Raw genomic sequence first — 25,191 nt, forward strand, 5'->3', positions numbered from 1 at the left:
CAAAATGGGAACGGCTTGTTCGAGGACCCTCTTCTGCAGATGGAACGAGGACTCATTAGGGCCGTGTTTGCACACACGGAGTCAGGCTCCGTGCGGGGCGGGTTTGAGCAGGCTCCACGGGTGAGTAACAGGGCGGGCAGCTGACCAATGCCAGACTCCGAGTGGCAACTTGGACCCCCTCTGAGAGGCCCTGAGGGACAGCTGCCTCGGTGCGGTGTGACGTCAGTGCTGGGGGAGCCCCTCGCCACCCAGGTCTGGAAACCCCATTCCCGGGGCTATCGGCACACTCAGTAGTGGGGTAGTAGACACACAGGGGAACCAGTGAAACAGCGATTTTGCTCATTGGCTACTACAGCAGTGACCTTGGCAGGGGCAGAGGTTGAAACTTTTCTCTGAAATTGGGTTCCTAGAGTATTTCATTCAATTTCTCTATTCTAAGCAAGTGTTCTCCAAACCTGACTCTGTGGCCATTACCTGGAGCCCTTGTTTGACATGCAAATTCCTGGATTCTGAACCCTGTGATTCGGGTCGCGCTGGTGTGGCATGTTCCCGGGGATCTGTATTTCTAGCAGGTGCCCCGAATGCTCCCACCACAAGGGAGCCAAGGACCAGTGCCTGGGAGCGGCCGCTCTGGCCAGCACCTCCTCCACGTGTCAGCAATCCTGAGAGCTGGCTGCCCCAGTGTGTTCCCGGGTCCCCACACCAAAGTGCCACCCAACCCCGACCTGCGTCTCTGAGCTCCGCCTGCACCGCTCCCCCCTCAGCAAACGTGCTTCACACCAGTTCAGCTCAGCCAGTGTTTATTGGGCACCTACAACAGGCAAGGCACAGACCAGGGCGTGGGTATGAAACAGGGTGAGGCCTCTGTCCCAGGGGCTTGCAGTCTGGGGGGGAGGGGCACACTGCAGTCTTGGGGACAGGGCACACCTGCAGTCTGTAAGAGCACAAGCAGAATGGGGCACGTTCCCTGACAGAGGCAAGGCAGCAGGGGGCACGGGGAGAGCCCAAGTGAGCCTGGGCGGGGCATCCGCAGCGGCACTGACCCGGGAGAGGGGTGGCATCCGCACGATGGGGCTGGACAGAGGGCAGCTCAGGCACAGGAGAAGGTACAGCGACGTGAAAGCCCATCGAACGCACAGACGACCGTCTCCCTGGACTGAAATCCAGGGTGCTACCGGGTCTCGGGGAGCCCCGGCTGGGGAAGCTGCGAGATGGGATGGTAGAGGACCCCCTGGAGGTGAGGGCGTGTGACTCCAGCCCGCAGGCACGGGCGAGCCACCGGAGGTTCCTGAGCAAGGGGGCCACACGGTCTCAAGTCCTCAGTCCCGGGCTGCCTGCTGAACAACATGGTCAGCTCCGTCTCTGTGACCTTCACTCTGAGTTGCGGCCTCTCTATCACTCAGGATAGAAGCCTTGTAGCCACACACCCCTTCCAGGGCTGCGCAAAGCTACCAAGTGGTGTGGCCTCAGGTGGGCAGGCCTGGCTCTGTTAACAGCTTTGCACCCTGTCACCAAAGAGGAGTACGGCCTCCCAGGATCACTTGGGAGAAAGGGTGAGGCACCAGAAAGATGCTCATCGACCCGCCGTTGCCCAAGCACAGCGTGGACACACTGCAGAGGGAGTGAGAACGCAGGAAAACTGGGGAGAAAGATCCAAGGACGTAACTAGCATCGTGCACACTGAACAACCCACTAATCAGCGGATGCAGGAACCCACTCCACCCTGCAGCTTGCTGGGGAGGGGCGAGGGCCTGCGGCCTCACTCACTGGAATTGGTGGGTGGGGTTTCTAAGTGCCGGACACCAGAAGGTCCTCTGCAGACACATGCCCTCAGACCCCGCCTAGCTGTCCAAAGAGGAGGGAGAATGGCGCCCACACCCACCGGTGCCACCCCAGCCCGAGAATGGGTGTGAGGCCACTGCCGTCCAGGTGGACACGGCGATGCTGGTCAGCGAGGGCTCCCCCAGAACCTCCACACCCGCCGAAGCGGGAGCCTGGGTGGAGAGGGGCGCAGTCACTGCGGGGCTGCCCAGGAGAAACGCTCCCGGGGACCCGGCATGCACCTCTGGGCCCGACCCGGCAGGGCCCCCGCCACTGTTGCTGATGGTCCACAGGCACGGGTAGGGGCTGCAGAGACAGAAAGACAGGGGGACATGAGTGGCATTCCCAGGAGGGATCGCCCCTGACAAGCACACGACGTTGAGAGGGCCATGGAGGGGTGTCCTGGCCACGACCTGATGTCCAGCTCTGACACCAACAGGCCCTGTTTCTGCAGAGAAGCCCAGGGAAGCGGCCAGATGTAGCAGGATAAGCCTACGCTCGGCGTCCCGAGACCTGAGCTTTGAGGCTGGCCCTGCCGCTAGCAAGCCACTCGCTTGTGACCACGGCATAGTCACGTCTCTGCGCCTCCCTCCTCCAGGCCTACGCAGGGGGTGGGTGACGTGAAAGGGGCATTTGGACGGTCTGACCTGTGCGTGAGATGCCTCACTGGCCAGGACAGGCCGTGTAGCATCATCGCCGGACACACGGGGGCTGGAAAGCCTGGGACAGAATCCCGCCTCTCCCACAATTAGCTCTGTGACCTCCATCGAAGTCCTTAACATCTCTGAGCCTCAGTTTCCCACCTTCCAGCCTGGGAGTGATGATTACGTGTATGTCCAGATATCGCTGGGAGGGCTCGATCGGATGAGAAGGCGGTGCCCAGCGCACAGTGCTCAGTGTAGGGTGGCCGTCAGTGAATTCTCCCGTTGCCGGCCCCTGGCGGAAAGGCCGGCAGCTGGACCACTTCCGGGACTTCTGTCATTCACAGGACTGGCTGCACCTTGAGCCCCCCAGAGAGTGTTTCGGAGACAGCGGCCAGGGTCCCAGGCCTGGACTCTGACTTGCCTGGTTGGGCACTCGGCCTGGGTATCAGGATCTTTCAAAGCGATGAAGCCGAGTGTCAGGTGGGGCCAAGTTTGCACCTTGACACAGAACCCAGGTGGGAAGGACAGCAGTTGGAAGTGACAGAGTGACCTCCAGGGCTCCGAGCCCCCATCGGCGCTGAGTTCTGACCCGAGAACAGGCTCATCACCCAGTGACGGTTCTGACTCGTGGCTTTTCCTCGAGAAAATCCTTAAGGGGCGGGAATGGGTTAAACACGGCACAGAGGAAGGCAGGGGGCAGTGCTGCCTGGCACCCTGCCATATCCCGGGCATCACTGGCTCCCACACAAGCTGCGGGAGCCCGCCCTGGACTCTATCTTCCCTGCCAGCTCAGCTTGTGGGGACCCTGGTCCCAATTTCCTCTGCGACGTCGCTCGAGGCCCCTTTCTGACGGCTGTGGGACTCCATGGGCTCTGAGTCACGTAACTCACTGTGGGACCTTCTGGAAGTTTCTAACGCTGCTCAGCTTCAGTTCCTCCAACAGTAAAGCAGACGTTTTAATACCCGCCTTGTGGATGCCCTTGAGCACTCTGAGTGACTCCCATAAAGCATCCAGGACAGGGCTTGGCACGTGATCACTGAGAATCCTTAGGGACGTTCCTTCCCACTTCCTGGCGCAGCCCAGATTGGTGTGCTTCCCTGGGACCCCACTGCCTGGTCACACGCTCACTGAAATGAAATGTGAGCCCCCAAATGCCAGGACAATTTTCCTAGGGGCCACATGTTTATAGAGCTCTCATTGTTAATACTATTTTAGGTAACTGAAGATATTTCCTATTTCCTTTGATGTAAACAAAATATCACTGATTTTTTAAAAATACTTTGCTTTGTACTAAGTCTTCCCAACTTGGACGAGCTGCATTTCAAAGGTTCGGTGGCCCCAGGCGGCTGGGGGCGGTTGCATTGGGCAGCCTGGCACTGGACCCCTGTGGGCACAGCAATGCCAAGGTCACATTTACAGTCACGTCAGCACCACCTGGAAGCCTGTGGCAAACACAGGCTCTCGGGCCCGAACTGTGCACTTGACCGACATCCCAGGCGATGCTTGAGCACAGGAGAGCAGCGGAAGCACGGCTGCGGTCCCAGACCCTGCATCCTCCTCGCTTCCTCCGGGACCATGAACTTGCATGTCCTCCGACACGCCCTACTCCCGTCTTTGAACTCTGAATTCCCCTCTGGGCCTCCTCAGAGTTCTGCACCCTCCTGCCGAGCACAAGAGCGGACACAGCGCAGAACTCACTGCTCGCACAGCGTTCGGACGCATCTTCTCTCCGTCTCACTGCAGCTCCACAGAGCAGCTCATCTTATCCCAGACGGGACGGCCGAAGCTCCGGGAGGCTCAGAAAGTTGCCCACGGTCACCCAATCAATCCAGGGAGAACTGGGACTCGTGCCCATGTCTGCCCGACCCCAGGCCCCCTTCGCTCGCTCCCCACACCGGGTTCCAGAAGTCAGAACTAACTCGGGTCTCCAGTGTGAGAGTTATGTGATGCGCCCCATGTGCTACACTGCACCCTGATATCTGCATCGTGAGCCAGACACCCCCCGTCAGGGTGGGCAGCGTAGAAGAATCTGCACAAAGGTCTTGAATTCTCAGTGTGAGCTTGCCCCTTTCCCCTTCAATCCCCCTACATTCATCGTCTACCTGCTACCGCCACCATTTACAGCATTTCTGACTGGTTGGAGACGAAGATCCCAGGCCATTTCAAAGTGAAATGCCAAAGGTCCCCCCAAACTGGCACGGGGCGAGCAGCTGCCTCCCCGCCTCCCTTCCTGCAGGAGCGAAAGTGCATCCTGCTCGCTTTCAGGGCCCCGGGGCTTAGAAGTCGGGACAGAAGCAGCCTGGGAAGAAGGATGCCCCTGCGACCCCAGTGCTGACCTGTGCCCCCCCACCCGGGACCCATGGGCAGGTTGTGGGTGTCGGTCTTACCTGGGCCCTGGGTTCATGGGGCCGCTGGTGTGGGGCACAGACAGGATGCTGGCGTGCGGGGTGGGGGGTAGGGAAGTCCAGCTGTCGGCTCCAGAGAAAACTTGCAGATTGTTGCCGGGGCTTTCTATCAAATTCACTTTGGAGAAATAACAGTGGTTCAGTGGACAGATCACTCAGACCTTACAAAGATGGTCACCGGCAGCATTATCCTGGGGCCACAGGCAGCTGTGGCTGCGCTACAGGGGCCAAGGAGCAGCCGCCTCTCGCATGCACCCCGACCAGACTGGACCTGCAACCCAGGCATGTGCCCTGAACGGGAATTGAACTGGTGACCCTCAGAGCCACCACGACCATTAGAACCAGGAGACTTGGTGTCTTTTGAAAAAGTGACAGAAATGCCAGCAATGTTATAACTGCACAGTCAGCCATTGGTATGTAAAAGAAAACATTAAACTGATAACGTACAGCAGAGTCCTACCTACGTTAGGGGAAAGGGGCTCCGTCTCCGGGCACTTCTTTCTACCTGCTGTTTATCCGCCTCTCTCCCCACCCCAGCCCCAGCCCGGCCCCCAAGGGTGTCACCGCTGGCAGAGCCACACACCTGAGGCAGCGTGGTTTCTGTGCACGTACGCAGAAGGGTAGGGGGTCTGCCGGTGTCCCCGGAGGCCAGGGTGGCGCTCACAGCCGCGGTGGGTGTGGGTCGCAGACAGAGGCAAAGGGGTCGTGTACTGGTAACTGGCATTTCCCGCGGGGCACGCGCCGTCCGGGTTGGAGAAGATCCAGCCTCCCCCTGGAAGCGACAAGGGGGAGACACAGAGCCTGACACCCAAAATCGGGCTCCGGGCCACTGGGCACCGCCATGTTCGTATGCAGACCACACTGCGCATCTGCCTTGTAGACAGAGATGCCACGCCCCCCGCCACGCCCCTTCCACTGGTCTCTCTGGAGATGGATGACTGACAGGTCCTATCCAAGTCTGCAACCCAGGAACCACAGCGATGTAAAAGACTGCTTGAATACATAAGCAAATGGAAATTCAAACCTTAAGTTGCTTCTGACTTCACTGAGCAGAATTAAGAGTCAGTCCGAGGAAGAGGAGGAGGCGTTAGCTGTGTGTGCAGCTCACTGACCTGGGGCTGCCGTCTGGGGCGGTCACACATAGCGCAAAGGCCACTCTGTGTGTCCCCTCCCGGCCTCCCAGCACCCCCACGGAGAGGATCCCAGAGCTTAAAGGGGGCTGGCTGGCCTGCCTTCACTGCAAGGGCCTGGCAAGGTATTCCGGAAGGCAGTAAAGTGTTTCATAGAAACTCACTCGTGAATGTCACCTCGGTCGATGCAGAAAATGCATCTGACAAAACTTGACATGCTTTCATGATTTTAAAAACACACACACACAACAAACTAGGGAGAAGGGGAAATTGCCTCAACGAAAGCACCGCAAGCCCACAACCAAACGCAAACTGGACAGTCAGAAACAGGAAGCTTTTCCTCCGAGACCGAGGACTACGCTCGGGGACCTACTCCTGCCATTCTGTTCAGCGTCGCACCGAGGTCCTGGCCCCGGCCATCGGGCACAATAAACAAATAATACAAAGAAAGAAAAGGCGTCTGAATTGGAAAGGAAGAAATAAAATCATCCCTGTTCCCTGCTGGCATGATCTTACAGGGAGGAGACCCTGGAGTTACACACACACACACACACACACACACACACACACACACACACACGTGTTAGAACCAACAAACAAATTCGGCAAAGTCACAGGACACAAAATCGACGCAGAAAATCAGCTGCATTTCCATACACCAACAATGAACAGCCCAAAAAGCGTAAGTCAGGAAAACCGTTCCATTTGCAAGAGCTTCAAAAAGAATAAAATAATTAAGAACAAACTCCCAAGGAGGCAGAAGATACGCCAAGGGGGACACCACGAAACATCTGCCGAAAGACATTCAAGAAGATACAGACAGGCAGCAAAGAAAACCGTACGTGGAGGACTTAATATTATGAAAATGTCCATGTGCCCCAAAGTGACAGACAGATTTCTCGGCACCCCTGTCAGAGTCCCGGTGGCATTTGGGGCAGAATAAAAAAAAAGCAGCTAAAGTCCATACGAACTCTCAAAAGACCCCGAAGAGCCAAAACAACCTGAAAAAGAAGAACAAAGACCATCATACAAAGACAAGGGCTGTGTGATCCCCGCCATCAGGCACTGGGGGGGGACAGAGCGAGGAAGGGTCAGCGGTAGGGTAGAGGGCCGAACTGCGGTTTGCCTTTGCCGAGGAGGAGAGGAGAGGAGCTGTTTGCCGGATTCCTTCTGGGTGTTGGTTCTGAGGATCGTTTGCAAGACAATGTGCTCATGGTCCACAGTGTTTAGCGTACACTCGGAAATTGTTGGAAGGGTGCATTTTATGTCGCGTGCCTTCTTTGCTATGATAAGAAAAAGTGAGTGAGCCTTCTCACAGAAGGCTCTGCTCCCACTGAGTCCCGGGTACACAGAGAGGCCTAGTAGTGCTGCCCCGAGACACACAGCATATCCTCTCACCGGCCGGCCTCTCCACGGAGACGGGACCACCGCTGTTCCCCAGGAATGCTCCCACTGAGGGTTGTCGCCGAGTTTCGGAAATACGGAAGTGGGTCTTTTATTACCGACCGCTGCCTTTCCTGAATACTTGCCAAGAATAAGTAAGCACATTGTACAGGGTTCGTCTTACAAAGTGTGGGGGAGGCATTCCCCTGTGGTCCTCGCCATTCTCCAACTGTTGCCTAGACACGGGAGCCACAGGGTCCCTACCTGCCGATGGGGCCAGATTCAGGGGTCCAGTTGGGCAAAGCCAGGCAAGTGTCTCCCCAGAACCAGACCCCAGGGCGCTCAGTTCGCCACACACTAGGCACACAGCCCGAGACCATTGCTCAGAAGCCTGCAATGAGTGAAAGTGGCAAACATGCGGCTCTGCCCATGGTCCCATCTTTATGAAAACCTTTTATTCCCAGTCACTCTGAAGAGGGCTTTTCTGGGAGCCACTTCCCTTTGTGTAGCTGCTCTCAAACTTCTGCAGTTGAGGGAGACGCATCAGGGTTTTGGGGAGAGAGGGCCGGAGGGAGGGGCTCCCCAGCTGGGAAATGGCGGAATACATCTTAGCAAATAGTGCCATCTGAATTAAAGAGCGTGTCACCAACACCAGGGTGAGCTTTCCACGCCGACGTCCCTGACCTTGGGTCACTGCTGCAGCTTCAGAGGGCTGGCCGTGGTGACCGACAGGAAAGCAATCAAGTGCAAACAATGGGAAATGCAGAACAGAGACGCCGGAGCGCAGAGGGTGAGGGTGGAGATGCGCCCCGGGCCCACGTCCGAGGGCTTTCCGCCCCACTGACAAGAAGCCAGAGTCCGAGAAACTCATCCTTCCCACTCTCGTCTGCCACCCAAGGCTTGCTGACGCCCCTGGGAACACTGGTCCCCTTTGGGAAGTCTTGCAAATGCAGAGACCTGTCTAGAGCAGAAGAAATAGCCACTGGGTGTGGATGGAAGACTTGGGGTGGGTAGGGAGCAGTCAGGACAGGTGAGGGATCAGGTGTGGTGGGAGATGGCCCAGGCCCTCCCACCCAATGCCCCCCCCCCCGCCCCAACTCACAGCGGGAGCAGGCCGTGTGCTGGCTCTCGGAGATGGCTTCCGGAACATCTTTTAGGTGGTTCCTGAAAGAGGAGCAAAACCCGCCGTCCAGCTCACCACACTGGTCAGCCCCAAGTCTCTTGAAAACCAAACACCCTTTTCCTCAAAGTGACTACCTCGCCCCCGCTCCCCTTCCTCCAGGACGCTTCACGGACCTGGGCAATTGCCCTCTGAATTGCAATCGTATGGCTCTCCAAGTTGCCACATTTATGACTGCCCCTACTTAGTTATCTTCCTGACCTGTGGCCATCGCTCCCGCCTGACAAACGTCACATACCAACAACAGCGGAGGTTTGCAGGGGACTTCAAGGAGCAACCACACCTGGGCTAGGCTAGACTCACCAACCAGCCTGCAAGGGAAATATTGCTACACCCATTTTGCAGATTTAAAAAGAGGGTCTCGGAGGTAAACTGACATTGGCCAGATCATTCAGCCAGGAAACAGCAAAGCTCAGACTCCAAGTCAGGGCCTCTGACCCCAAGCCCTGATTTCTCCTGATCACACCACGTTCCTACCACTTGAACCCGGGTTCTGTCGTCTCACCTATCAGATTTTCTTTAGGCCCATACTTATCTGAAAATGTGATAAGTATGTCTTTTACATCATTGAGGGTAAGTCGGATATTGCCAGGACAGATCCGGGGCACACATTATAAATGGCTGTCCGTGAACCTCGAGCCTTTAAGACGAAAAGGGAAAACTGGACAGTTACAGGAGGTATCCAAAAAGGCTTGGAACTCAGGCAATAGAATCAGTGGTGATCACGTCTACACTCCAGACCTTGTTGACAGAAGTCAGTGATAACCATTATTTTTTTCATTTTTTCCTAGAGTAGAAAAATGCAGGGACTGAAGTCACGGCCCAAAGTGGTAGGATCACCACGTACATCCCAAAGTCGCTAACTTCTCTCAGAGCTAAGAGACGAACCTCGTACCTTTACGAATTCCTCAACTTTCTTAGCTAAATGTAATTTGTTTTCTTTTTTATTGCAACTTATTGAAACCATAAAACATAACTGGGGAGTGACAGAGTAAACTAGGTAAAATCTAAACGCTTCATTATGTTTAAATGTGGTGGTGCTACTTTCAAGAATCTATAGCAAAACAGCCGACCCAACATCGCCAGCTAGAGGTTTGTCTCCTGGACCTTTTTTATAAGGAATGGATAACCACAGGTTTGTTGAATCTTACTGACTTTGTTAAATATTAACCTAAATATTGAAAACCTACTTCTGTCAAATCTAAAGCCAGCGCCAGGAGCCTAGGCCCCGCTGGGCGACCACACCTTTCCCATCTGCAGAAGTCAGTGCGGAAGATTCAATGGCAGCGTCTCGACTCACCTCTCCTTGGCGTCCAGGAAGGCCTTGGCAAAGGGGTTGTACTTGATCTTGAGAGCTGTTATCTTAGTTCACAAAGACAAGAAGTGTCAGTGAGAGTGGAACACGCACGAGCAGACAGAACCCGCCATCCTCTCCTGGGACCTTCCGCAAAGTCAGAACCACCCCTCTCCCTCTGTCTGTCTCCCCCTGCGTGTCGCTGTGCTTACTTCTGTGTGAGCCACCTCGGCACTGTCTCTGGAAAAGAACATTTTATTGCAGCCTGTGGCAAACGTGCAGCTGCGGCGCATGTGAGCAGAGGCAGGACAAAGCCTTGGGAGTGAGCAAAGCCTCCCTTGCGAATCCTGGAATCCTTTCTTTAATCTACGCGTTCGTTGTTTGCAACGATTACGGAATGCCTACCCATGTCAGCTGCGTTTCTGGTCGCTGGTGACACAGGGGAAGGCGGGGCAGGGAGACCCACCCCCCTGAGAGAGTGATCATCACCTCCCGCATCCTTAAACAGTCGCCCACATGGGGCCCTGGTAGCTCGAAATGCCAGCTCTCACTCCCACTGTCACTCAGTGTCCCTCGGCCTTAGCCTGCTCTGCTTTTCTTCAGGGCCACCTGACATGCATACGTCACGAGTCAGACGTGGGAGACACATGACATACTAATTTGGTCTTCATCTCTCCCCACTGGGACCTAAGCGCCTGGGCAGAGAGCACACATCTGTTTTATTCACTGCTGTGTTCCTAGCCCACGGAGCACCCAGCGGGTGGCCGCCCTCAAAACACATCTGCTGAATGAACAATATTGGAAAATGTTTCCGTCAGCCGAGGCCTGAGACATGCGCCCTCCTTCTGGCACTGGAGCCGGGGGCAGCCCAGGAGGAAGGGAGGACCCTTCTGGGCCACGTGGGCACATTCTCGTCTTTCTCCCGGCCTCATGTTCAAGGCGATACATGTGACTTTTAAAATGCCCACACGGTAAATGAATAGTACAGAAGTGTGCAGTGGAAATGAAAGATAAAAGGTAGACAGGTATCCTCTCCCTCCTGCCCCCGGTCCCATCCTCCAGGGTCTCAACAAATACTGGCTCCGTGTCTCTTCCCCACACGTGTTCTGTACATATGTCTGTAGTCGCGTCTACATTTAAAGATTGTTTGAGGTATAATCAGAAAGAATCCACACCTCTGCAGGTGCTGGGGCCCCTGAGGACAAGGATGGACCCACACTGCCTGCCCCGCCCGCTCAGCGGCCACTCTCTGGCGACCCAGCTGTCACGGCCAGAGCGGCTCAAGCCGGGCAGGGAAAGACCGAACTTCGCTCAGAGACCCGCCAGCCAGCAGCACGGACGGCCCGACACCACTGACGGAGGGACAGATCTGACTCAGTGACCACAGACCAGCTTCCGGAGCAGGGGAGACCCCAGCTCTGTGCAGGCCGGGGGCACAGATTTGTGTGGGGTCTCTCAGGACGCTCCACCCGCCCAGTGCCGGTGGGCCTCAGGCAGAGGGACAAAAAGGAGCAGCAAGCCGACGGCACCTGACCCCCTGGGAAGCCCACCCGGCAGCCCAGGTGGGTGGTGGCAATGAAACACCCGGCCGCCTCCCCCCAGGCTGTCCGGGGTCACAGGCACTTGCACACACACGCGCGCACACCCTCACCTCCTCGTTCTGATAGGCCGTCACAGCTATGAACTGGGTTTCCGGGAAGGAGCAGTTCATGACCATGCGGTGGGCGCCCCCAACACGCACGATGTGCACCTGGGGCTCGTATTTGTGCAGCGAGTTCAGCATTATCTGTTGAGGAGCGAGAGGAGGAGGAAGACAAGACAGGCGAAGGCCTGGCTCTCCGGGGGGTGGACGGTCCTCCCTGTGGTTGGCCGCACACCACCCAGTCAGGGCCGCCCACTGGGAATCCTCGGTCACCAGAGGTGGCACCACACACACCCGTCTGCGAGAGGAAGGGGGAATTTTCCCAGAGGCTTCCGGGACCATAACGTTGGTGCTTATGGCGGGGGAAGCAGGTTTGCTAGGGAGTTGTTCCAAAGAATATTCCATTTTCTGCCGGAACCCTGACTTCCCTCCTTTCCTTTCCCTATTTTCAGCAGAACCCTGCGAATTTGACCAATTGAAACACAGGGGTTTCCCTCGCTGGTCCGGAGGAATAGGGCAGCTGAACCCCTGGCCAGGGCTCCTCCCACCAGGGACCACCCGACCGGGAGAGCTCGGACGCCCTGCTGGCACGGGAAACCCGCCCTGCGCCTCCAGGAAAGATCCGGGGAAAGTCTCCTGTGGTGAACCCTGGGAGGCAACACAGTTCACTTTCCAACTTCCTGTTTTCACAAAGAACTGGAACCTTCCGAAAATGGCTGAGACTCGGGCGGATTACCTCCCCCTCTGGGCTGAGACCTGGGAAGGGTGGACAGACTGGGGGCTAACAGACTGGCCGGGAGAAACACGGGGAGAACAGACCTTTCCCTCTAACCACCCCCCCCAAATTCTACATGTTATAAAGTGAAGAACAACCCTATGGGAGTCTCCATAATCCCACCAAAGAAAACAAAAGAGATAAAAAGCCCCCGAATCTTGTTCGCTCCAATTGAAAAGCTTAAGTAAACCCTTCCTAATTTGAGGTTGGTTTGTCTCTGTTCTGCAAACCCCAAGCTGGTTCCATATTCCATTGATAATTATCCTAATGCCCAAGTGGAGGTAGCAATTATTTCATTAGGAGCAGCTTTCCATGAAGGCCTTTGTCCATTGCCAACACGCCACTCTCGCCCAAAAAGAGGGAGAGGAAATAACCAAACCTCCCCCCCTCCCTCCCTCCCCTGCTGGAAGAACTGTGAAAGGGCCCACGATTTTAAGTAAGCTCTCTCTCCACATCAGGGAGTCCATTAAAAACTGAAAGCACCAATTAAGAGCTGTTTATTCCTGTTTACATTTGGACTCGGGGGAATAATTGGCTCCCGTGGGAGAAGAGGCCGGTGAGGACCCCACTAATTGACTAAATGCACACTTGTTTTCTTGATTGGTGCTGGGGGGTGGCCGGGGCGGCCAGGCCGGCGAAGATCGTGCGTACCTGCCCGCCTCCGTTGAACTTGTTGGTGAGCTTGACTTTGCTGAAGGAGATGGGCGCCTTCATCCAGTGCGCCCCGAAGTTGGGCGAGTCCGGGTGAATGTAGACACAGCTGTGGCTGGAGGCCTCCGGCTTGCCCGCGGGCACCCACTCCCCGTTGACGTACTTCCAGCGGTGGCCGTCTGTGGGGACGAAGTCCAGCAGGAGGGAGTACATGGCGCTGGGGTCCAGCCCCGTGACACTGACCTTGAGAACAGGGAACATCCGTCTGCAAGGGAAGGCGGAAATTGAGCCACAGAAGGGACGTTCGAGGGTCAGGGACACCAGCCCCCTGGTCCGGCCATCTGTCCGCCCGCTCTGAGCTCTATCGTGAAGGGCCTCGGGGTGCACAGAACACCCTTGGGGAGGCCAAGGAAAGAGGGGGTGAGCCGGCAGCCCCAATTCCACCGGAGCCTCTGCTCACAGATACATTTCCAATTGGGGTCTCCCTCTAAACCGCTGCACTGCACGTTCAATGGAAACCACTGATCTAGCCACCTGACAGACGAACCTGAAGCCCAAGGTCAGGGGTGGGACTCCCACTCCCACCCCCACCCCCAACCCCATGCCTCAGGGCCATCCTTCCAGCCTCTTCCCCGGGGCCTTTACAACCCTGCAGGGCAGCCCAGACCTGCGAGGGGCTGGCACCGGTCAGTGCACACTCTGAACTTGAATGACAGCGAAGCCAACTTCTTGTGTGCCCAAGGGACGCACTCTGGTCTGGACTCCTGAGTCTTTCCTCCGCCTCCGGAACACGCGGTGAGTTTGCTCACAGGAACTTCTGCAGAAGCTCCCTCGCCGCCTGGCTTCTGACTCCCTGCGGTTCATTTTTCCTTCACCAAACATCAGAGCTGCTCCGGTCGGGGCTCCAGAGGCTTGGTTTCCAGGCACACATCCCCCTCCCACCTGATAGCTCCTGGTGCTGTCTGATTGGCCAGTGCCACTTCTTGCATCTGCATCCCCTGACGGGGAAGCTCACCCCCTGGGGTCCAGAGACTTGCTGCCCAGAGTGGCCCACAAACCAGCCTATCTGTGTAACAGAAGCTGCAGAAACACAGACCCACAGACCTCACTCTGCACTACTCAGTCCCAATCCACTTTCCCGAACCCCCAGGTGAGCCAGGAACCCGAAAGCCTCAAATTGCTGGCCTAGAGCATCCTCGACTTCAAGACAATCACGAAGGAGTTGTGCAAGGGAGTGGCCCAAGGATGGGTGCTTCTGATGAGCTGGGCGGAGAATAAAAAGGGAAAAGGGATGGACCCACCGCTAGGAGAAGGGGTCCAAGGAGGCAGGGGTGGGCCCAGGCGAGGGCGCGAGGGTCCCTGAGCACATTTGTCTGTGCAGCGGTGCCTGGCTTTGAGACAAGGTGCAGCGGGCATTGTTACATTTGGAAAAGGAAGAACATGACGGACGGATGAGTGGGCGGGTCTAGGAAGGACTCGGGCCATTGGGCTCCAGGCTCCCGCGCGCCAGGTACACGGGCTCCCAGAGCTCGCTGGACACCGACAGGACTTGTCCCCTTGGCTCGACCACCTCAGTGACATTTCCATTCCAACTCCTCTGCTGGCCCCCCTTCCAACCCAGTCCTGTGACTGTGGGCTGCGCAGTGAGGTCCCGGTTCTCAGCGCGCTGCCGCAGGGCTGCTTCTAAGCTCCTCTGGGCAGAACTGAAGAGCCTGGGCGCTTCAACCATCACGCCGACCAGGGCCCACGTCGCCGCCCAGCACTGAGTTCGCGGTTGGCCACCAGGGCCGGCCACACGCCGAACGAGTCTTGAGTGTCGGTTCTGGTTCCATTTGCCTGGTCCCCACCCCCACCCTTACTGAACACAGGGCCATAAGCGGCCTCTCTGAACCTGTCCGAACTTCACTGCCTCACTCACCCAGCCTCAAAGCTGCTGCAAGAACTCAAAGAGAGCAGCAAAAAAAAAAAAAATTTTTTTTTCATTAAAAAAAGGACTGAAGGAGCTAATTAGTGCAGAGCGCCTCTTCTAATGCCCGGCAACCAGTGAGTGCCCCGGGCCCAGCGGCCGTGCTGTCCTTATGCCCGAGGCTTCGGCCAGCCGGGCTCTGCTTGGCTCTAGAATCTAACCTCGGGCAGTGACTTGGGGAGCCGGAAACCCAAAGACATGGATGCGGCCTCCCGCTTGCCCTCTGCTTTCCTCTCTGAAGGTAATAAGTCCGGGCGGGAGGGGGGAGTGGCTGCTAAATGGGTTTCTATGGTTGGGGGGAGCCGATGATGGAAATGTCCTGAAATCTGGTCTTCGTGACCAATGCACAGCTTTGTGGACATTCTAAACCCACTGAACTGGGCACCTCCGAAGGGTGAATCTGACTGCATGTGAGTTACGTCTCAAACGACGGTACACTGACACCTTTAACAACGCCACCATCAGCACTCGGACCCCAGGCTTTGGGGTCGCCCGTGGACCATGGCTGGTCCTGCGGCTTCCTCCTCCCTGGACTCCCCTCAGGAGGGTCTCCCCTTCCCCGTGTGGGGGGCTCACAGGGAGAAAATGAATGTAAACGGTTTAGGACACACACAGAGAGTGACACGATTTCTAAGGAGAGCAATGCCTCAGAGGACGCCCCCCCTCCAGGGCTCACCTGAGTGTTGCCAGCGTCGCCCTCCCTAATGACATGATTTAGTCTTTTGTTTGTTTGTTTTTACCATCACCCATGGATATTTTTTTCATTGCTTTTAGAGAGAAAGAGAGAAACATCCACATGAGAGAGAAACATCAGTTGGTTGCCTTCTCCTCTGGGTACCAACTGGGGATCGAACCCGCAGCCTGGGTATGTGCTCTGACTGGGAATCGAACCCACAACCCTTCGGTCTACGGGACCACGCCCAACCCACTGAGCGCACCAGCCAGGGCTCCACCTGCTCCCTAACCAAAGTGACGACGCCCCCGTGAGGAGTCTGCCTGTGCCCTTGAGTCCCATCCGGCGGCATATCGTCTCGTTCTTTCTTCAACAGGAGTTTGACCCGCTCTCTCCTGTTCGTGTCCGGCTACACCGTTTCCTCTGACAACATATTCCCACATGTCCACTTACGTGAGCAGCACTGGCCCAACACGGGCCCAGAGCCCCTGACCGCACCAGCATTGCTTGTAAAGACTCCCAAACATGGGGTCAGAAGGGACAGGGGTCGGGGGTCAGACGGCGTCATCTGACTGCCAGCCAGCAGCCGGGCTGGTCTCCGCGGGGACCACAGAGAAGGTCTGATCCTGGTCGGGGCTTTTCTGAAATGCGCGGTTTTCTTTTTTAAAAGAAAAAAGAGGGATGGACTGTGCATGCCTGCCGCCTCACACATTAGAGTTGAAAAGTGGTGAACGCTCCGTCAGTACGAATCCCCAGGGCGTGTAAACGCAGGCAAAGCGCAGAAAGCTGGTGTGTCTTCCCCACACGTGGGGCTGCCAGCGTGGTGCTGCCCGTGGGCAGACGTGAGGGAGTTCCGGGCAATTCTGAGTGAATGAAGCACAGCCTTCCGAACGGTGAGCGTTAACCCAGAGTGCATTTTCCTCTGCCTCTGGGCCTTCCCGCACCTGTAAGGAAGCCTTACTCTGCCCCAGGAGGCAACTGCTCTTACACCCATTTTACAGATGAGGAGACTGAGGCTCAGGAAGCAGGAGCCTGGGCCCTTTCCCTCAGGCCGCCACCCTCTCTTGCCACACCCCTTCTCTCTCTCCTTTCTCATTCTTCTAGAAGGCCAACGTGGGTGGGCCACAAAGGAGAGAGGACGGCCCCTCGATGTTTTCCTAGATCTGGACACTCGTCGGAGGCTTATTTACTCATTGACCAAATGGCGTGACGCGCAGGCTCCACACCAGGAGCTGCTGCAGGCGGGCCCTCGGTGGCAGAAAGTGGCCGGCCCCGCGTCACAGCCACGAAGCTTACGTGCAGGCAGAAACGGCAGGCCGCAGAAACGTAAACAGGTTTCTTTTTCCACAAGTAAAATAACTGCAGGTCGTCCACCTGCCACCGAGGGACCCGAGTGGGTGCTGTCAACAGGGAGACTGGGCCGGAGGCGGCGGGTACAGAGCTACTCGGCTGGACCACAGTGGTTCCACGCTGACCCCTGAGCTAAGACCGATGTCACGAGAGGTGCAGATGCCAGAAAGGAGTGACTGAAACGCGCCTGCACACAGGGGAGCCGCGAGTCCACCGCCCCGAGGTCCAAACAGGCCTGGGCTGTGGAGGCAGGAGAAGGCCAGAGCGGCTCGGGCAGAAGGAGGACCACACCCCATTCTCGCTTGTGCCTCCACCAGGCTGGAGGGCCCGCCCCTCCCCCCCCCCCCCCCCCGTCTCTGTCTCTCTCTCTCTCAGGTCTGATGTGCCAAGCCTCCTGAAGCGTGGAGCAGGGCCTTTCACGCAGGGGAAGCCCGGAGCTGGCTCCTCTCTCGCTCCGGTCAGCAGCTCCACCTGACATTCCAGGGAAACTGCAACCTCGTGGAAAGGTCTCAGCATCACTGGCCAGAGGGAAAATGCAAACAGAAAATGTGAACAGGAAACGCAAAAGGGAACTGCAGTGAGGCGCCGCTTCCCATTCACGGGGATGGACGGCAACGAGCATGGGGAGGACGCGGGGAAATCGGCGCCCTCACGCACCGCCGGTGGGAGCGGAGAGGGTCCCGCCGCCTTGGAAAACGGCCCAGCAGTTCCAGCAGCTGGGTGCAGAACTGCCCCCCGACCCAGCAATTCCATTCCCGGGTGCATGTGCAAGAGAGCGGAAACCACGTGTGCACATGAAGACACGCGTGCTCCTAGTGACATCGGTCAAAAGGGGAAACAACACGCATGATGAGTGGGTGGACAAAGCGGGGCCTGTTCACACAAAGCAGTGTTAGTCAGCCATAAAAAGGCTGCAACACGCCAGAACCCTGAAGACTTCACGCTCCAGGAACAAAAGCCAGTCCCAAAGGACCAAGTATGGCCTGACCCCGTCAGCCTGAAGTGCGCAAAGCGGGCAGTTCCGCCCAGAGAGACAAAATAGACGAGACTGGGAGGGCCGGGGGGCCGGGGGGCGACAGCTGAGGATGCAGGGCTTCTTTGGGGCACAATGAAACTGTTCTACAATTATCTGTGGGACTATACGCACACTTCTGCAAATATACCCAACACCCCTGACTTTTACACATTAAACAGGTGAACCACTTGGTGTGTGGTGAGGATACAGTAAAGCTACTAACAAGAGATTAAAGAAGGAGCCACCGTGTCCTGGCTCTGGGAAGGACACCGGAAAAGGGATGGCTTATTGCTTTATAATTATTTTTCATCACCACACAAAGGAACTTAAGGGACGCCGTGTCTTTCTTCATCTCCATTATGCAAAGAGGATCAAATGTAAGTCAGTCCTCTGGCCACAGATCTCGTACTGGGGACTGGAGCTCACCCTGAGGCTGAGCCGTGTTCGGCTCCTCCCGCCTCACAGGGGCCAGGACGCGACATGTGTCCACCTGCGGGCAGTGCCCATGGCCACGCTTGTTTCCAGGGGTGAGCTACCCTTCTCCTGGGGTTGATTTTCCTGCCTTTTCTTCCCACAGTGCAGCTCACCACAGAGACGCCCAAGAGTCTCCAAGGAGCCAGAAAACATATCGGTCAGTCCCTGAGTTAGGGGGAGAGAGTGGGAGGGGATAGAGAGATAGACAGACAGACAGACAGACAGGTGGCAGGTGAATAAGCACTCCCCAAACCTCACTGGTGGAACCACGGGCAGTGGGGCTGCCCACAAACCCTGTTGCTCGGCTGCGAGGTTAGTGGTCATTTCATTTGCGTAACGGGGGGCCTTGGAGGCAGCAGGGGTGAAGGAGGCGTGAGGAGGGGGGTTTGAGGGAAGAACGGAGCAGAGGCGCAGCGGGTGCCGCAGGTGGCAGAGCAGCACAAGGGGGCAAAGGCCCCACTCGGGAGGTGTGGCTTGGAAACAATGGCACACTTGGAGAGGCACGTCTGCGGCTGGGAAGCACACGGACACTAACTCGCCTGGTGAGCAGCCTGGGTCCCCTCTGCTCCTGCACGGGGCTCCCTGGAAACCATGCACATGGGCTGCCAGCACCGGCCACCCGTCACCACGGGCGAATTCCGTCTGGGATCCCCGACTCTTGCTTTATGATAGCACTCGGATGTGCCTGCCCACGGCCAATTGAGCCAGAATTAAGTCGAAGTTGTTTAGTTGGGTGAAAATACACACGAAGGGTAGCGTTTCCCCCGGAGGGAGGAAGTGACAGTAAGGAAAACAAGAGGTACAAGGGATTTCATTTACTTGCCTCGGAAACCTGAAATAAGTCTCTTTTTTTTCTGCAGCTAAAACAGAGTCCCGAGCTGGACGGATGCAGAGAAAATGCTGAGAGCAGATTCCAATGAGCTCTGGGAGTCAGAGCTGTGAGCTCTGGAAGACAGGCGATGAGTCGAAAAGAGGGTGCAGGACGCGTACACGGGGGTGGGGGGGGTAAAGTAGAACGAAGAGGGGGAGGGAGGGAGGTGTGAAGGGCATCGGAGCCCAGGTTCGGGGGCAGTTTGGTGTTTTCCGGGAAAACCCTTTCTCTTTGCTACTTCTCATCCACGTTCGAGACCTGAGCCTCCAGTTCGTGCAAATAAATAGGTCTCCATCTGAAAACGAGGCTTTTCCTTCTCTCATCACACTCTGTCCTGTGCTGCTTCAAAACTCGCCACTACTCGGCCCAATGAGAGCCCCACCAGAGGCTTTCAGAAAAGTCACTCTCTACTGCTGACGGGGGTCAGGGACAAAAGGTCCAGGCTGGGGGCTGAATGCCAGGAATGTTCTCCATGGAGAAGGCCCACAAACCCACCCGCCTCGGGCTCGGGAGGTGGTGTGGGAGACGGCGGGGAGGGCCTTTGGAGGGGACGCAGTCCGAGGACGTGGGTGCAAAGGACACGCTGAAACAGGTGGTTGGAGAAGGGGCAAGTGGAGATGAAGAAGGTGGGAAAAGAGAGGGCGAAGCAAGACAGGCGTGTCTACGCCAGGGACGGCTGAGCGTCACCGACCGTCAGGTCTGTGAAACTGAGAGGGTGCGTCCTTCCCGGGGAAGCTCATTCATCATCACCCGCAAGGATCTCGCAGAGGCTGCCTCCCATCTTTATCTGCAGAAGGAGCGCTCAGATCTCCTGGCACAGTTTTGACCGGGAGAGGGTCAGAAACCTTAAGAGAATCTAAGGAAAGACTCCGCTCCCGGGAGGTGGGGGGAGCAGCAGGGCCTCCCCAGAGACTGAGAACACCAAGCTGAGGATCTTTTTTACACAAAACAGTTCATATCAGATGACTTGAGCCATGAGAAGAATTCTAAACGTCAAACGCGGAGAAAAAATTGTATAGGTAAAAAAGGCAAGAGAAAGTACAGACCAATATGACTAATATTAATAACACTTAAACTGAATTTTATAATGGTATCAGAAACTTTTCCTTAGTCCTCATTGAAAGAGATGGAATATATTTTTACTTGGTGACCATACTTACTGTGTGTTCGCAATGGCCACTCTGACGGCCAGACACACAGCAAGAGGCTCGGCGTCAGCGTAACTGCCTGTGATCAGATGCCACGTTTTTACGACTGTACCACCGCTCGCACTCGCCCAGAAAGTAAATCCAACCAGGCATCTGGGGTGACGCCTTCAAATGAAAGACACGGTTTATATCTCTTTCTACCCAAAACAGTGTGTGGCTACCGATCCAGAGCAGGAACAATTACAGACGTTAAAAGAAATACCTCCTGCAAGGAAAGAAGTGGGACCCGCTTAGCGACGGACCACACAGACCCCCGGCACGGCCGCTACTCCTGGCCCCGGGGGTAATCACAGTGGATCTCAGCGTCCTCATTTCTGGCCTGCCTGTCCCTGACAAAGCACTTCAGCGTCCTGTGACGGCTGGCACTCCGCTCCGGAGCTCTCCTGGAGAACTCCAACAAGGCGTGGTTCACTTTGTGTCCTGTGCGTTTCATTTTCACAAGACTGGAAAGCGTGACTTCGGGAACAGAGACACTTCGCACAAGGGCAAAAGCCTTCCAGACGTTCGGGGCCTTGGTTTCTCTCTGCTGGAGAGTGGGGCGTCTCTCTTGGGGTGACCGCTACAGCCCTGCCCGCCCTCACCCACTGCGTGGACAGAAAGGTGAGTGGACATTGGCTGAACGCTGGGAGCCTGGCCGGCCAGGCAAGGGAGTAGCAAAATCATCTTTCAAAATAGTCGTGTCTCTTCTCCTAAGCGAAAGCTTCTAAAATTACCTTGACAGCCCCTCAGCGGACGCAAGTTAATAGAATCCAAGAAATGCCAACAGACATCGGGCTCAGTTAATCCCTCACCTGTGGAAATGAGAAAAAAAAGACACCTTCCCCTCTCTCAGGAGGCACACGTTTGTTTCGTTACCTTTGACCACAATGGTACACATCTCTCTCTCTTTCTCTCTCTCTCTCTCTCTGTCTCTGTCTCTCTCTCTCTCTCTCACACACACACACACACACACACACACACACACACACACAGGCAATAAATGGCAACCCAGAAAGCAGAGGTAATGACAGGCAACGATTAAAATGTGCCCTTCGGCTTGCAATTCCAACCAGTCAGAAGTCTCTGGCAAGTTTGTTACACTTGAGCAGAAACCACCCGGCTCCCACGAAACCTTGGCTCTCACCTGGTCTGCACCAAGTGAGGGCTGGGGTCTGCCCCGGGACACGCGTCCACCCCGACCTACCCTTGTCTTCTGAAGGGTGAGCACATCTGTCTCCCCGACCCAGGGGCCATGCCCTGCTTCAGAGCAATTTCCCAGAATCTCCCTACTGCAGCTGCACGCGAGACAGGCTGCTTCACCCTCCACTCCTCTGACGGCCTCAGAGAAATTAAGTTGGCAGGAGCAGCATGTGAGACGTGTTTCGCCAGACTCCACGGCGGCCTCCTCACTCCCCAGGGGGTCCCCCCCCCCCTGAGCCCAGGCAGCCCCCACAGGGACCACACGCCGAGCTACCTGCCATTCTTGGTCACGATCATCTCGTTGGTGACCTCCCTGAACCTCTGCCAGAGAGGGGCGTCCTCCAGGACGATTCGAAGCTGCTTCTCCGTGGGGTCGCCTTTCTCCCTGCCGGCCTGCAGCTCACTCTCCACCACGGTCAGCAGGTGGGAGACCGAGCCATCGCCGGCCTTCTGCGCGCCCAGCTCACTCATGGCCACGGGCCACTCTCGGACAGAGAACGCGGGGCCAAGCGGCGTGCCTTGGGCCCCGGGCCCTGCCGCCTGCCACCTCCTTCCCCCTCAGTCCGCAGTGAGAGGCCGGGGCCTGGGGAGCTGGAGAGAAGATGCCTGGCTCTTGCCTGAGCTCCTAGCATGACACCCTTAAAGTCTCCAAATTATACACCAACCTGTTAAGCCTCGGATGGGTGGGGGGGCAGTGCAGGGAGGGGCGAGGGGGGAAGAAAAAGCCCTCTCTTAATTACTCATTGGATCAGGTGGAGGAGAGCCCAGCTCTGCCATTGGCTGCCAAGCACAGAGGAACCGTTTAAGAAGAGTACTCCATCCAAATTACCAGGCTTTTATCTTGTTGTACCTGAAGAGGTCTAATCAGTGTATTGAGGACCATTTTCCCATTAATTAAAATCGTTCCAGGCCCAGACTGCCACAATCAGGCAAATCCCGTGTGTGTACAAACTGTGGCATGTGGCACCTACAGGAATGGACACACTTGAGGCCGAGGAGGCCTGAGGGACGAGAGCACAGGTGGAGGCAGAAGGCACTGGGCCAGGGCGTGTGACCGCCACACCAGGGGGCAAAGGTGGCTGTGTGCCGCGGTCAGAGGTCAGAGGTCAGAGGTCAGGCAAAAGAGCAGAGGACCCCTCCCCCCCAGGCGTCCCCGACAGGTCACCTCTCTCCTTGGGGCCCCTACACATACCCATGCCCTGCTCACCTCCCACAGACGGACGCGCTCATCCTTCCGCCCTGGGACCCAGAGCCCCAGTCTTCCCTCTTCCTGTCTGAGCCCTGGCCCAGGGAGGAACCCCCGCAGCATCACCTCCATCTCCCTGGGGCAGCAACGCTCCGCCTCCAGAGTGAGGATGAGCTTGGGCCTTTACTGCGCACTGCGGCTTTGCTCCTGGGTCCAGAGGGGCGCCCGGCCTTTTCCTTAGAGCAGGGGGGTCAGACTTTTGTTCCCCGGGGGCCACAGCAGCCTCACGGCTGCCTTCAAAGGGCTGAGTGTAATTTCAGGACCGTGTAAACGTGACTGCTCCTGGGTGTGCCCCCGGTGGACGCGAGTCTGACACCCCTGCCTAAGACAGTCTGTGGCACTCGGGGGAGGAGGACCCCCACAGCCCCTGGGAAGATGGTAGCAGCAGCGCCCCCTTCTCACTCCGGACACGGGACCCTACCCCCCGACAGGCAGAGCCTGCACTTCCTCCTCCACCCTGAGTGGGCCCCGGGGGGTGTGGGTTCTTCCTGCTACAACAGAGAGTCGGAAGGTCAAAACCGAAGGAAAATAAAAGTAAAAAGGGAAGTCAAGTCAGGGTGAGGACGATACGCAAAATGTTCAGTGCCTGCTAGGTGCCAAGGCCTGGTGCCGCATCACACCCTGTGATGGATGGGACAGCAGTGGCCGTACCTCCCAGGAGAGAGCTGAACCAGACAGAGGAGCAAACCATCACTGAGCCCACCACGTCTCTGAGGCTGCAGAAGAGGGTGAGGAGGGGGAGGTGCATGGGTGCCAGGTGGGTGGGGAGGACTGAATGAGAGGAGCTGTAGGGAAAGGCTTCTCTGGGGAGGAGACAGCTCGGTCTTGGCTAAAGGAGCCGTGCACTCGGCCAGGGAGGGTCTGGGGGAGCGGGGCCAGCAGAGGGACCACGTGCAAGAAGCAAGGCTGGGCCAATGAGAAGACGCGGCATGAGGAGCCAGCCGGGGGAGGCTGTGCGATGGGGGCCTGACCAGCTGCCGAAGGACCTGGGTTTTCGTCATCGTGGGACAGGAGACCGTTGGCGAGGGCTACATGGAAAAACGGCATGACTGGCTTTGTGTTTTTAAAAAGCTGCCTGGTTAGGGGACAAGAGGCTAGTAAAAGGCAAGAGCTGAAGTAAAGAGACAGGCTAGGAGGCTGGTGTCACGGAAATGGTGGCATCTCAGCCTGGCGTGGGGGCCGTGGCACAAAGACATGTGATTGGACTCTAGGTCCATCGCAGAAGCAGCTATGAGCGAACAGCATGAGGGACTTGGGGTGGAGGTGACGGGGAGTTAGAGGGTGGTAGGGCCATGCACTGGGCTGGCGGAGGCCATGGGGTGTTTGTTACGGAAGCAGTAAGAAATCAACGTGAGAGGTATCTAAGTGCAGATTTTAAAAAGGCTGAGAACCAACACACAAGTGTGGCTCTGAGCTTCCTAGCAGCCAAGGCAAAAAGGGAAAACACCATCAAGCATACATTAGTCTGTGCTCCTAAAATAAAAACAAGCCCTCTGCCTGAGAGAAACTTCTGTGAAGCTTTATAATGAAAACACCGTGATACAGTGAACAAGACTTCCCCAGACAGTCCACAAACACCAGCAGGATGCGGATTCCCTGGCCTTTCAACAGTTTCACAATCTAGGAGAGAGAAACAGGCATGTGCCCAGAGAATTCTAATACAGAGACGTGTCAAGTGTTTTGGAGAAAAGAAGGAAATACCATTTTTTCTTAGTCGCACCCAAAACAGTGTGCTCCTAAAAACTCGGTTAGCACCTGAGTCTCTTCAACCAGCGGGCCCCGCGAACGGCTCTGGGAGGGCAGCGGCTGTGGGTTCCCCCCACAGCAGAGGTGGCTCGGACCCTCGTGACCTTGAATCTGCTCTGTCTAGTCAATGGGTCCCCTTGCCAGGCCGTGTCACTTCTGAGGTCTGTGTTATATTAGTTTATTTTTGTAAAAGTTTTATTTATTTACTTTTAGAAAGAAGGAAGGGAGGGAGAAAGAGAGGGAGAGAAACATCAGTGTGTGGTTGCCTCTCCTGCGCCCCCTACTGAGGACCTGGCCTGCAACCCAGGCACGTGCCCTGACTGGGAATTGAACCGGCGACCCCTTGGTTCACAGGCCATGCTCAATCCACTGAGCTACACCAGCCAGGGCTATTAGTTTATTTTTTAATTAATTTATCAATTTCGAGAGACAGACAGAGAGAGAGAAGCATCAGTTTGTTATTCTACTTATTGATGCATTCATTGGTTGATTCTTGTGTGTACCCTGACTGGGGATTGAACCTACAACCTTGGCAAA

At 56.5% G+C, this 25,191-nt stretch overlaps 1 protein-coding gene across 1 annotated transcript; it reads right to left on the reverse strand.

Annotated features, from left to right (window-relative positions):
• Positions 1-794: 794 nt before the first annotated feature.
• Positions 795-24,869, reverse strand: TBX19 (T-box transcription factor 19). The gene is made up of 8 exons (XM_037167484.2): positions 21,937-24,869; positions 12,927-13,191; positions 11,510-11,644; positions 9,865-9,926; positions 8,487-8,548; positions 5,455-5,643; positions 4,854-4,989; positions 795-2,127 (listed from the first exon to the last, which is right to left on the reverse strand). The coding sequence occupies exons 1-8, from the start codon at positions 22,131-22,133 to the stop codon at positions 1,842-1,844; spliced, it is 1,332 nt and encodes a 443-aa protein (XP_037023379.2). The 5' UTR covers positions 22,134-24,869; the 3' UTR covers positions 795-1,841.
• Positions 24,870-25,191: the final 322 nt, after the last annotated feature.

The sequence above is a fragment of the Artibeus jamaicensis genome, unplaced genomic scaffold, assembly GCF_021234435.1.
Source record: "Artibeus jamaicensis isolate MK-2021 breed Jamaican fruit bat unplaced genomic scaffold, CSHL_Jam_final scaffold_625, whole genome shotgun sequence".
NCBI lineage: Eukaryota > Metazoa > Chordata > Mammalia > Chiroptera > Phyllostomidae > Artibeus > Artibeus jamaicensis.